The 14,137-nt window shown below is 45.2% G+C and overlaps 1 protein-coding gene across 6 annotated transcripts in view; it reads right to left on the bottom strand.

Moving 5' to 3' along the window:
* Positions 1-14,137, bottom strand: part of LOC130916810 (centrosomal protein of 290 kDa-like) — a 57,181-nt gene that overhangs the window by 35,074 nt on the left and 7,970 nt on the right. For all 6 annotated transcript variants that reach the window (XM_057837811.1, XM_057837809.1, XM_057837812.1 and 3 more), the window contains exons 12-17: positions 12,346-12,468; positions 12,129-12,252; positions 11,440-11,603; positions 6,740-6,902; positions 6,576-6,676; positions 6,446-6,512 (exon numbers count right to left, since the gene is read on the bottom strand). In XM_057837811.1, the coding sequence (XP_057693794.1) occupies positions 6,446-6,512; positions 6,576-6,676; positions 6,740-6,902; positions 11,440-11,603; positions 12,129-12,252; positions 12,346-12,468 (742 nt within the window). The remainder of the gene's footprint in view (positions 1-6,445; positions 6,513-6,575; positions 6,677-6,739; positions 6,903-11,439; positions 11,604-12,128; positions 12,253-12,345; positions 12,469-14,137) is intronic.

Genomic DNA, 14,137 nt, shown 5'->3' with positions numbered 1-14,137 from the left:
GTCATTCGAGTAGCTTGTTGTTTTTGTAATTACGCCTCTGCCGTGGGTTTTGGTCGCCTGTCGCTTTAGTTTGTATTCCTCTACCTTGTGCAGGTACGTGAGTGTATTTAAGTTGTTTTATTGGCTCTCTGCGTACTTCCTTGATTTACCTTTGCATTTGTATACTGATCCCCGTCGACCTCTTGTCACGGACCCATTTTGTTATTTCCCCTTTTTACCGCGATAGCGTGTGTTTTGGTTTGTATTTAATAAACCCTTGTACGATTCCCTCAGTCGTTGGTCGTCTGTTGTGAGTCCAACCTTGTTTTCGCGTTCGCAAATCCTGACAGAATATCTCGGCCAAAATAATGGACTCCGCAGACAGCGAGCCTATAGCCCAGGCGTCTTCGCCTAACCCAAGGCAGCTTACTAACCCGCACGATCGCGTTCTCCGTGAGATAATGTCAGCGATTCATGCACTTACCGTGAATATGTGTTCACTTGAAACCAGGGTAGACCGGGCTTGCGCTCACGGTCCCGCTTCGCCTGCGGTGCCGATGCACGTTCCCCTCGCATCACCTTCCACCCCGGCGTCCACTCCGTGGCTTGAGCCAGATATTCCTCACCCGCCACGCTACGGTGGGGAACCCGGCTTGTGCGGACAGTTTTTGCACCAGTGCTCATTAGTCTTCGACCAACAACCCCTCACATACTCCTCCGATAGATCCCGGGTCGCGTTCATCATGAGCCTCCTCACCGGTCCCGCAGCAGCATGGTCAATGGCAATCAGCAACCAGTACCCCGAGTTTCGTAATTCATTTCCTGGTTTCGTCGAGGAAATGAGGAGAGTTTTCGATCACCCGATTCGGGGCAAAGAGGCTGGTAGTCGCCTGCTAGACATGAATCAGGGCGAACTTTCCGTCGCAGACTATTCAGTCTCCTTCCGCATTCTTGCAGCAGAGAGCGGCTTTGGCGATGCGGCTTTACGTTGTATTTTCCGGAGGGGGCTAAGTCCTTTGGTGAAAGACGAACTGGCAGCCCGTGATGAAACGGCGGATTTGGAAGATCTTATTGGATTGGCTGTAAATTTGGACAATCGACTTCGCGAACGAGAACGCGAGAGAGGTGTGGAGTGGCGGTGCCGATCGAGGAGTGCAGACATTGGGAGAGGTTCTTCAGCGGCGCGCACGGCGGTCTCTCATCCGGCTGCTCTTTCCTCGCCCGACCTTGAGTGGCAGTCGTCGACCCGGGAGGAGCCCATGCAACTCGGCGGGAAACATCTTGATGCAAGAGAGCGTTCCAGACGCATGTTGTCTCAACTCTGCCTGTACTGCGCTGAGCCCGGCCATCGCGTTGCCTGCTGCCCGGCGAACCCCCGTGCAAGCTCCGGAGGTCATTTCGCCCAGGTACCTACTACGGACGGCAGCCGTGCAGCGAGGCAGCTTCCCACAAGGGAAACTCCATCACCACAGCGTGAGTACCTACCCACGACCGCTAGGACGGCAAGACCACTCAAGAGCACAAGACTGCAATTACCTGGGATTGTTATGGGGTACAATCGCAGTTGTAAGGTAACTGTTTTAGTTGATTCGGGAGCTGACGACTGCTTTGTGGATTATTCGGTTGTAGACTCACTTGGTGGTTCCTTAATCGAACTGAAGGAGCCCCGGGAGGTACGGGACCTTAATGGAGACTTAATTTCCACCATAACGCATGAAACTGAAGCTCTCACGTTGGTTGTGTCTGGTAACCATTGCGAGCGTCGAACGTTTTTTGTAATGCCAACCAAGTTAGCTCCGGTTGTTCTCGGTTTAACGTGGCTAAAGCAGCACAACCCGGACATTGACTGGGAGGTCCCCAGAATAATTAATTGGAGTGTTCAATGTCACTCGCATTGCTTGCGCGCGGCCTCAGCTACTCCTGGAGAGTTTGTAACGCGTAAACCAGAACCGATTGACTTGTCTTTAATACCCCGTGAATACCATGACCTCAAGTTGGTTTTTAGTAAAGACCTTGCACAGTCGCTTCCACCACATCGCCCCTACGATTGTTCGATTGATCTGGTTCCCAATTCTAAATTGCCCTCTTCCAAACTCTATCAGGTGTCCAAACCGGAGCAGGAGGCCCTGAATGAGTACATTACGTCATCCCTTGCGGCCGGGCTAATCAGGCCTTCCAAATCTCCTGTCGGAGCAGGGTTCTTTTTCATCAAAAAGAAAGATAAAACACTTCGCCCATGTGTCGATTATAGGGGCCTGAACGATATCACTGTTAAGAACAAGTACCCCCTACCTCTCCTGGACTCTGCGTTTGCGCCTTTGCAGTCCGCGTCCGTATTTACCACACTTGACTTGCGCAGCGCTTACCATTTGGTACGGATAAAGGAAGGGGATGAGTGGAAGACGGCTTTTAACACCCCCATTGGCCATTTCGAGTACTTGGTTATGCCATTCGGACTCACTAATGCGCCTGCGGTGTTCCAAAATTTGATTAACGATGTGCTTAGAGACATGATCGGCCAGTTTTGTTTTATTTACCTGGATGACATCCTTATTTTTTCCAGAAACCTCGATGAGCACAGGCAGCACGTTCGGCTGGTTCTACAGAGGCTGCTCGCGAACCGGTTGTATGTCAAGGCGGAGAAGTGCAAATTCCACGCCCAGACGGTCCAGTTTCTGGGGTTCGTTGTGGAGAAGGGCCAGTTGAGAGCAGATCCAGCCAAGATACAGGCTGTGGTCGAGTGGCCTTCTCCAACATCAAGGAAGCCCTTGCAGAGGTTCCTCGGATTTGCCAACTTCTATAGGCGCTTCATTCGCAACTATAGCCAGAAGGCAGAACCTCTGACAAGGCTTACATCCATAAAAATTCCATTCAAATGGACCCCCGAAACTGAGGCTGCTTTTGTAGCGCTAAAACAAGCTTTCACTCGTGCACCGGTCCTCACTCACCCAGATAATGATTTGCCGTTTATTGTAGAAGTGGATGCCTCGGATTCAGGAGTGGGGGCAGTCCTGTCACAGCGATCCCCAGTCGACCAGAGGGTTCACCCTTGCGCCTTCTTCTCGCGTCGCCTCAGTCCTGCTGAACAAAACTATGATGTTGGTAACAGAGAGCTGCTAGCCATCGTTCTGGCGTTGCAGGTGTGGAGGCATTGGCTGGAGGGGGCGTCAGAGCCGTTTGAAATCTTCACTGACCACAAGAACCTGGCATACATCAGGGCAGCTCAACGACTGAACTCCCGTCAAGCACGCTGGGCGCTTTTCCTCACCCGCTTCAACTATACCATAACTTACCGTCCTGGGTCTCGCAACACGAAGCCGGATGCCTTGTCTAGGATCTTCAGCCCAGTCCACCAGGAGTCTGTTCCGGAGCCCATTGTGCCTGCGGTCCGTGTGGTGGGGGCACTTCTTTGGGAAGTAGAGAGGAAGGTCGCCAGCTCCTTGCAGGATGGGAACGTACCAGTCGGGTGCCCCAAGGACAGACTATTTGTTTCCCAGGAACTCAGGGCAGAGGTACTGCAATGGGGACACACCTCAAAAGTGGCCTGCCACCCAGGGGTCTCACGGACACTGTTCCTGATCTCCCAGAAGTTCTGGTGGCCTGGGATGAGAGAGGACGTCCGAGCATTTGTTCTGGCCTGCTCAGTGTGTGCCCGCAACAAGTCGTCCCATCAGTCTCCCTCTGGCCTTCTGCATCCGCTACCGATCCCGTCTCGTCCTTGGTCTCACATCGCTTTGGATTTCGTCTCTGGCCTTCCTGTCTCCCGGGGGAAAACGGTGGTACTGACAGTTGTTGACAGGTTTTCAAAGATGGCCCACTTCATTCCTCTGCCCAAGCTGCCGACTGCTCTAGAGACTGCAAACCTGCTCGTGAGTCACGTCTTTCGCATCCATGGCATTCCCACGGACCTGGTGTCAGACAGGGGTCCTCAATTCGTGTCGCGAGTATGGAAGGCTTTCTGCAAAGCCATGGGGGCTACTGCGAGCTTGTCGTCAGGGTACCACCCTCAGACGAATGGCCAGACCGAGCGGGCCAATCAGGATCTAGCAGCTGCTCTTCGGTGTGTCTGCCACAAGCACCCGACTTCCTGGTCCTCCCATGTCCCTTGGGTGGAGTATGCACACAACACGCTCGTCAGCACGGCCACAGGTATGTCCCCATTTAAGACTGCATATGGCTACCAGCCTCCTGTGTTCCCTACCCAGGAGTCGGGCATCTCCATTCCTTCCGTGCAACATCACCTGCGACGAGCCCACAAGGTCTGGCGTGACGCTCGAGCGGCGCTTTCGAGAACGGCAGTGCGCAACCAGCAATTGGCTGATCGCTACAGAAGACCGGCCCCTCAGTACAGACCCGGCCAAAAGGTATGGCTCTCGACCAGGGACTTGAACATTGCCGGGGTTACAAAGAAGCTGGGTCCCCGTTTCATTGGACCATATGAGGTGGACAAGGTGATCAACCCGGTGGCCGTGAGACTCAGGCTCCCTCCATCCCTTAAGATCCATCCAGTGTTCCACGTCTCCCTGCTGAAGCCTGTCTCCTCCAGTCCGCTTTGCCCCCCAGAAACTCCTCCTCCACCTCCACGCTTGATCGATGGTGACCCAGTTTACACCGTGAGGTCCATTTTAGACTCCAGGAGGAGGGGCAGGGGGGTTCAATATCTGGTCGACTGGGAGGGCTATGGTCCTGAAGAACGCCAATGGGTCCCCCGCTCCTGGATCCTGGATCCCTCTGTCATTCGAGACTTTCATACGCGCTGTCCCGGGAAACCAGGTGGGTCGCCAAGGGGCTCCCTTTGAGGGGGGGGTACTGTCATGTTCTGCTCCTGGTCAGATTTTGTGTTGTTGCAGAGCCAGCTGTGGGGCGTTCCCGACGTCGCACCTGCAGCTAATCACTGCTCATCGACAACAGTATAAAGACGTAGGCGATCCACTGGAAGGACGCCGAGATATTTTCCTTGCTGGTCGCCATTTGCCATCCTTGTCATTCGAGTAGCTTGTTGTTTTTGTAATTACGCCTCTGCCGTGGGTTTTGGTCGCCTGTCGCTTTAGTTTGTATTCCTCTACCTTGTGCAGGTACGTGAGTGTATTTAAGTTGTTTTATTGGCTCTCTGCGTACTTCCTTGATTTACCTTTGCATTTGTATACTGATCCCCGTCGACCTCTTGTCACGGACCCATTTTGTTATTTCCCCTTTTTACCGCGATAGCGTGTGTTTTGGTTTGTATTTAATAAACCCTTGTACGATTCCCTCAGTCGTTGGTCGTCTGTTGTGAGTCCAACCTTGTTTTCGCGTTCGCAAATCCTGACAACCTACTGGGGCCCTCAGTCAGCTGTTTTTGTCACTGCGGAGAAAAAGTTAAATATTCATCTGCTTGATGTGTGATGGCACGGTGTGGACTCTCTGTTAAGCTTGTTCGGACAGAATATTAATTTAAAATGAATGAAAACTAAATACTATTGAATATGTTGAAGCGGTATGCAATGTTAAGAGTCTTGTTTGCTCGAATTGCTGTGTCCAGCCGCTGTAGCTCTGCTGCTCTCTGTGAACTCTCTATTCATATTCAAGCTTAAGTGTCTCTGTCACGTGACTGTCGTAGCCGCTAATGCGCTCGGCCAAATGGACACACAAGTACGGAAGGTGAATTATGCCAAACAAAGGGTCACCACAATGTCATTATCATCATTTAAAAAATGTAAGTGACGGGTAAAAATAGATTATGACCGGATTTTTATGACCCTGTCAGTCAAAATGACAGACAACGAAAAAGTCTAGCGCAACCTCTGAGTCATCCCTTGTTTTTCGCGGTCAATGTGGAAATCGAAAATCCGCAAAGTAGAGGCGGAGCCTTTTTATGCCCCCCCCCCAAAAAATGTTTGTGCGTGTGTTCAATGTATTCAGATTCAACAGCATTGGAAAGAGATACATATAAGGCATGTTTTCCTCCCCTTTTCCCTAAATTAGAATAAAAAAAAAAAAACTATATGTGTATTTTTATAATTGGTTTTTAAGCACTGCAAACGGGTATAAGAAAACAATGATTTGTACATGTATACATGCATAAATATATCAACATTTTTAAATAAAAAAATACATTCGACTCCAGCATTTCTTTACTTGACTGACAATGATGATGATGATGATGAAGAAACACCTGTGCACTTCAATGAAGATGAGGAAAATGACACAAAGCACAGGTGTTAAAGAAGCCTCATACTCAAAAATCCAAGAATAACTAAAACCGCAAATTTCGAAACGCGAATTGGTGAGGTATCTCTGTATATCTAAATGGCATTTTATCAAGTGGATGATTTTAATTTCTAAGAGGATATCTAACTTCCTCAGTGGGATAATTCTAAATAATTCAGTTTCACGAAAAGGAAGCATCTATTTGAGGAAGGCATTTAGTAGGTTTAAGTGGATGACACACAAAACTAGTCTAAGGTAATAGGGTATCATTAAATACCAGTCTGCTTGGCCAATTGTCGGACTTGTTTCTTCATTTCCAGTCGCTCCTCTTCAAGACGTTCAATCTGAACATGAATTTAGATGAAAAATCAAAGAAAGAAGGGCGTATAATTTTGGATTGTGTTTACTTCTTTAGTAAGGATTTGATTTTCAGCTTTGTACTGTCGTTGTTTGAGGCCTCTGGCTCGCCTGAACCTGCTCAGGTCCACAACCTGACTGGGTTCATACCCTTTGAAAAAAAACACAAGAGTTAGACGAGGTTTTCTTATTGACGTAATGTGATCAAAATTACCAAGTCTTTCGCGGAAGTCCTCGTTTTCCTCTGCGAGCTGTTCCATCGTTATGTATGCTTGATTGATCTCTTTGGTCACTGCCTCCAAATTCAAATCTCTCCTTCGGATTTGAATTTTACACTCCCTGATCTCACTAACTGCTTCTTCCAAGCCATGAATGCCCTTGAATAACAGGGAAGAGCCTCAATCATGGGACCAATAATATTAACTGATGTTAAGCTTTTGACAGAGGTCACCATGGAACACACAATGACAGCAATGGTATCATATGAATGTCCTAAGTTTGTTATTCCCAAGGGCATAGGTTTGCATAGAGACGGTCGGGACATAACCCTACCAACTTTTCAGGATGCTCAAATTGTCCCCACCAACTTTTGAGCAACCTTATTTGCAATATACAGTACTGTGCTAAAGTTTTAGGCAGGACACCTGCCTAAACCTTTTGCACAGTACTGTATATATATTTTTTTTAATTATTAAATTTATTAGGATCATGGAAGCTTCCACTTGGGGAAAATATATACATACAGTATATCCTGTATATACATAATATAATAAAAATATACAGTACTGTGCAAATGTTTTAGGCAGGTGTCCAGCCTAAAACTTTTGCACAGTACTGTATAATGAGTTCAGTTATGGGAAGACAATCTAAATTACCTATATATGTTGTCAGGACAGAATAAACCCTACCATTATTACCGTATTTTTCGGACTATAAGTCGCATCTGAGTGTAAGTCGCACCAGCCATAAAATGCCAACAAAGAGGAAAAAAACACACATAAATCGCACTGGAGTATAAGTCGCATTTTGGGGGGGAAATTTACTTGATAAAATCTAACACATAGAACAGATATGTCATCTTGAAAGGGATTTTAAAATAAAAATACAATAGAGAACAACATGCTGAATAAGTGTACAGTATGATGATGTTACATGCATGAACAGCGAAATGCGAACGTGGCTGGTATGTTAACGTAACATTGCTATTAAGAGTTAGTCAGATACAGTGGGGCAAATAAGTATTTAGTCAACCACCAATTGTGCAAGTTCTCCTACTTGAAAAGATTAGAGAGGCCTGTAATTGTCAACATGGGTAAACCTCAACCATGAGAGACAGAATGTGGGGGAAAAAACAAAATCATATTGTTTGATTTTTAAAGAATTTATTTCCAAATTAGAGTGGAAAATAAGTATTTGGTCACCCTACAAACAAGCAAGATTTCTGTTTGTCAAAGAGGTCTAACTTCTTCTAACTAGGTCTAATGAGGCTCCACTCGTTACCTGTATTAATGGCACCTGTTTTAACTCATCGGTATAAAAGACACCTGCACACAATCTCAGTTAGTCACACTCCAAACTCCACTATGGCCAAGACCAAAGAGCTGTTGAAGGACACCAGAGACAAAATTGTAGACCTGCACCAGGCTCGGAAGACTGAATCTGCAATACGTAAAACACTTGGTGTAAGGAAATCAACTGTGGGAGCAATTATTAGAAAATGGAAGACATACAAAACCACTGATAATCTCCCTCGATCTGGGGCTCCATGCAAGATCTCACCCCGTGGCGTCAAAATGATAACAAGAACGGTGAGCAAAAATCCCAGAACCACACGGGGAGACCTAGTGAATGACCTACAGAGAGCTGGGACCACAGTGACAAAGGCTACTATCAGTAACACAATGCACCGCCAGGGACTCAAATCCTGCACTGCCAGACCATTCCCCTGCTGAAGAAAGTACACGTCCAGGCCCTTCTGTGGTTCGCTAGAGAGCATTTGGATGATCCCGAAGAGGACTGGGAGAATGTGTTATGGTCAGATGAAACCAAAATAGAACTTTTTGGTAGAAACACAGGTTGTCGTGTTTGGAGGAGAAAGAATACTGAATTGCATCTGTAGAACACCATACCCACTGTGAAGCATGGGGATGGAAACATCATGCTTTGGGGGTTTTCTGCAAAGGGACCAGGACGAATAATCTGTGTAAAGGAAAGAATGAATGGGGCCATTTATCGAGAGATTTTGAGTGAAATTCTCCTTCCAACAGCAAGGGCATTGAAGATGAGACGTGGCTGCGTCTTTCAGCATGACAATGATCCCAAACACACAGCCAGACCAACAAAGGAGTGGCTTCGTAAGAAGCATTTCAAGGTCCTGGAGTGGCCTAGGCAGTCTCCAGATCTCAACCCCATAGAAAATCTGTGGAGGGAGTTGAAAGTCCGGGTTGCCCAACGACAGCCCCGAAACATCACTGCTCTAGAGGAGATCTGCATGGAGGAATGGGCCAAAATACCAGCAACAGTGTGTGAAAAGCTTGTGAAGAGTTACAGAAAACGTTTGGCCTCCGTTATTGCCAACAAAGAGTACATCAGAAAGTATTGAGATGAACGTTTGGTATTGACCAAATACTTATTTTCCACCATGATTTGCAAATAAACTCTTTAAAAATCAAACAATGTGATTTTCTGTTTTTTTTTCTTCCACATTCTGTCTCACATGGTTGAGGTTTACCCATGTTGACAATTACAGGCCTTTACAGAACTTGCACAATTAGTGGTTGACTAAATACTTATTTGCCCCACTGTAACTATAGCATAAAGAACATACAAGTTTACCAAACCATCAGTGTCACTCCAAAACACAAAAATAACATGTGAAATGATAGAATAATGTGTTAATAATTTCACACATAAGTCGCTCCAGAGTATAAGTCGCACCTCCAGCCAAACTATGAAAAAAACTGCGACTTATAGTCAGAGGTTGCGCTAGACTTTTTCGTTGTCTATCATTTTGACTGACAGTGTCATAAAAATCCGGCCATAATCTATTTTTACCCGTCACTTACATTTTTAAAATGATAACAATGACATATTCAATAGTATTTAGTTTTCATTCATTTTTAATTAATATTCCGTCCGAACAAGCTTAACAAGAGGCAAACAGACAGCGGAGTGCACCAATCAGCGATGGGTAGACGTGCCGTTAGCAAAGCGACGAGGGCAGGACGAGGGACTTGCGCACGGAAGTAAACATACGAGGAGAACGGAGTTTATTCAACATGGCTAGCGCGAGACAGACTGCTGTCAATGACTCGTGTCGGTGTGTTTTAGCTCATTTAAAACTGAATTTACCGCGGATTGGAACATATTCTCGGCTCTCCCGTCGCCATCCGTGTTGATGTAGAGACGACTTTCGGCGCGCGAGAGTGACGTTGCTCGTGAAGAACACGTCACGCAAATAAACACATCTGATTTGTCGATTGATTTTGTACCTACTCGAGAGGCTGTGTCCCAGACTTTTCTCTAAGTGTTTGAAAAATACAGGGAGAACAGTCTGGCCGTGCCAGGCAAACACTCAGTTGCCTTGACATTTTTCCGAGTAAGGCCAACGACGTCATGCATCAAGAGAGACAATAGCTAATTAATATGCTCACTCGCCACCCTGTGGTCTGGGGTGTGAATTGCAACCTGTCAAAATGACGGCTGGACTTCAGTTTTTTCCGTCACCGTTTTAAAAAACCGGTCAACGACGGAAAATATTCGGTTAACGCGACCCCTGCTTATAGTCCAAAAAATACACTAAATGAATTATTTTCATTATGTTCAGACTTACATTTATCCCTTTTCACTTGATGAATGTGCCGGTGCATCCACCCCTACCAATTACAAGTTTGATTGGCCTAATTACTTGCCCCCTCCCACCACACAGACACAAACTCACATAGCCTTGACAGATTTATGTCAACAAAACGCTGCCTCCTCTGCACTCTTCAAGTAGGAAGGGATATTAGAAGTTTTTTTGGCCAGCAGCAGCCACTGTAAGTAATATAAAAAGACGTCAGTGTTGTAGAGGTGGGGGAAACACCACTAATTTTGCGACTGAAAGTCCGTCCTCAACTGTGTGAACTTGCTAACCTGCAAAACTACTGTAGTCAGGCCAGCCTCCACAAGGAACAACGAAGTCAGGCTAGCCATCCCTCATTTAGATCATTGTTTGCATTATGTGCATTACGGTAATGCAACGCGATGGCCTCTGAGTGCAAGTCCCTTTATTTAAATGGGGAGCGTTATAAGAATGGGTCCACTTGGGGGGGACACTGTCATGAACATGAACTGACATGAAAAAAAAATCTGTAAAATGAAATCACACATCAGAATTCCATGAGAGTACAATGGTTTGAGTGTTGGGGTAGTCTAGTATGCTTCAGATGTAGACCGGTCCTTGGATAGTTCAGATTTTTTAATCATTGATTTTTTCCCATAATCACTTTTATATGACAGCACCTTAGTTTGAGTCTAGGGGTGCTCCAGAGTCCCCAAGAAGTGCACCCATTCTTAGCTAGCACCCCCCCCCCCTTTTTTTTTTTTTTTTTTTTTTTACATTAAGGGACTTGCACTTCAAAATGTTTCTTTAGTAATTTTTGAAAACAAAAGTTTGAATCGAACATTGTATCACTTGAACCAATACACATGAAAGTTAGTATAATTCAATACAGATTTATTTTGCATTGATCATTTAGCCTATCAACTAATTAGGTTCAAATTCGTGAGAAATGTAGCCCTGACCCCCCTTCAATAATCTGTTTGGTCTTATCAATGTCCCGTGCCCTGCAAGTGTACATGCTGGCTATGCTGCTATACCGTCCCTACCAATCTTGAGAACAAACCTCCGCCCTTGGTTGTCCCCCTACTTACACGCTCATACTCTGTCAGGCGCTTGGAGACCTCAATAATCTCCCGGTCTTTTTCCTCTGCGTGGGCTTGGGCGAGTTTGGAAGCTTCCTCCGCTTCTGCAGCCCTTACCTCGGCAGCGTTCCACTTGTACTGGAGCTCCTTCATTTTTCTCTGATGGACGAGCGCTTGAGTGTCCAGAAATGTGCCAGTTATAGTTAGGTGTACTGTTTTTAGCTCACAAAGCAGCAGCATTCAGATGTTTTTGTTCAACTTGCAAGCACAAAGACATTGTGATTGTGAAGTTTAGGACCTTAGCAGAATTATGTTAGCTGTGAGAAATAACAATTGAACTGTGTCACTTGGGTGGGGGAATCAAGGGGCTTTTTGGCACCAACAATCAAAGAAATTGTGTCACGTGTTACCACTTGGAATGCAAATAAATCACAAATGTCATTAGGGTGCAAAAATAATTGGAAATGCTGTACTTAATTTGGGAGCAAACCACATGTGGAATTAGGACACTTTGGAGCTAAAATGTATTAGGAATTGAGCCACAGCCGCTATTCCAGATGTTATCTAACATTTGTCACAAATTTCAAGCACTGCGTTGACCAAACCATTGAACGCAGTCCAAGATTAAAAGACTGGGGGGTTTTACACTGTGCCAAATCTATGTCAAGATTTACTTCATATAACTGCGAGTGACTCACTTGCACTTTCCATTTTGGGAACCTTCAGAGCTTCCATAAAGAGCGTCTGCTTCTTCATTTCAATAGTGTATTGCTCCACTTGCTCTCTCAAGATCTCGATGCGACCATCTCGCTCTTCCACAGCCTGTAGAGCATTTGTTCAACCAAAAATGGTCTTCATTAAAATCAGTAACATGTTAAGGAAATGGCAATGAAGTGTAAACAGAGCTCAGCAGACCTGTTGCAAGGAAAGAATGTTGTTTCTCTCAGTGTCCAACCGCGCCATACGCAACTTCTGCTGAACGTCACAGATCATATGCTGATAGACCAAAATCTCCTCGTTCTTTTCAGAGAGCACTTTCTATGAATAAAAGTCAAGTCATTCCACAACCTCAATGCAAGCAAACATATTTGCCACAAAGCGAGGACGAGACTTTTTAGGGTGTCGACAATTTTGGTGTATATGGGCAGGCAGGTCCATCTAAAGAGGTAGGTTTGCACTACAATTGCCAGTTAGGCCCATGATCTGCACTCGGGTCCCCAACCAATCCAGAATATTAACAACATCACAATAAATATTTAAAATTAACACTCCTATCGTAAGAAAACAAAAGGCGGTTACACATTTGGCATGCAAAAGGTTTGAATAGGAATTGCTTAACTTATTCAAGTAGTTTATTAAGTCTTACTTAAATCATTTAGACATTTTTCATTTAACGACATAACTTAATAGTTACTTAAAGCAGTTGTGTGTAACCACTTGAAATAAGGTTCTTGCATAAATACTATGTTTCTTTTTTTTTTTTAGTATGGTTACACATTTTGCATGTAAAAGGTTTGAATAAGAACTGCTTAACTTGTTCAAGTGGTTCATTAGCTTATTTAGTTAAATCATTTAGGCATACTTCATTTAACAACATAACTTAATAGTTACTTAGAGCAATTATGTAAAACCACTTGAAATAAGGTTCTTGCGTAAAGCTCATTTTTTATTTTTTTAGTGTGCCTTTTTGTGTCTGAGGGGAGTGAAGTAAAATATACAGTGGGGCAAATAAGTATTTAGTCAACCACCAATAGTGAAGTTTTTCTCCTACTTGAAAAGATTAGAGAGGCCTGTAATTGACAACATGGGCAAACCTCAACCATGCGATAAAGAATGTGGGAAAAAAAACCCAGAAAATCACATTGTTTGATTTTTAAAGAATGGATTTCCAAATTAGAGTGGAAAATAAGTATTTGGTCACCTACAAACAAGCAAGATTTCGGGCTGTCAAAGAGGTCTAACTTCTTCTAACAAGGTCTAACGAGGCTCCACTCGTTACCTGTATTAATGGCACCTGTTTTAACTCATTATTGGTATAAAAGACACCTGTCCACAAGCTCAGTCAGTCACACTCCAAGCTCCACTATTGCCAAGACCAAAGAGCTGTCGAAGGAAACAAGAGACAAAATTGTAGAACTGCACCCGGCTGGGAAGACTGAATCCGCAATAGGTAAAACGCTTGGTGTAAAGAAATCAACTGTGGTAGCAATTATTAGAAATGGAAGACATACAAGACCACTGATAATCTCCCTGACCCCGTGGCGTCAAAATGATAACAAGAACGGTGAGCAAAAATCCCAGAACCACACGGGGGGACCTAGTGAATGACCTACAGAGAGCAGGGACCACAGTGACAAAGGCTACTATCAGTAACACAATGTGTCCCCTGCTAAAGAAAGTACACGTCCAGGCCCGTCTGCGGTTCGCTAGAGAGCATTTAGATGATCCCGAAGAGGAATGGGAGAATGTGTTATGGTCAGATGAAACCAAAATAGAACTTTTTGGTAGAAACACAGGTTCTCGTGTTTGGAGGAGAAAGAATACTAAATTGCATACGAAGAACACCATGCCCACTGTGAAGCATGGGGGTGGAAACATCATGCTTTGGGGCTGTTTTTCTGCAAAGGGACCAGGACGACTGATCTGTGTAAAGGAAAGAATGAATGGGGCCATGTATCGAGAGATTTTGAGTGAAAATCTCCTTCCA

Source organism: Corythoichthys intestinalis, chromosome 5, assembly GCF_030265065.1.
Source record: "Corythoichthys intestinalis isolate RoL2023-P3 chromosome 5, ASM3026506v1, whole genome shotgun sequence".
Classification (NCBI taxonomy): Eukaryota; Metazoa; Chordata; class Actinopteri; order Syngnathiformes; family Syngnathidae; genus Corythoichthys; species Corythoichthys intestinalis.
This window is presented reverse-complemented; position numbering and strand designations above follow the sequence as displayed.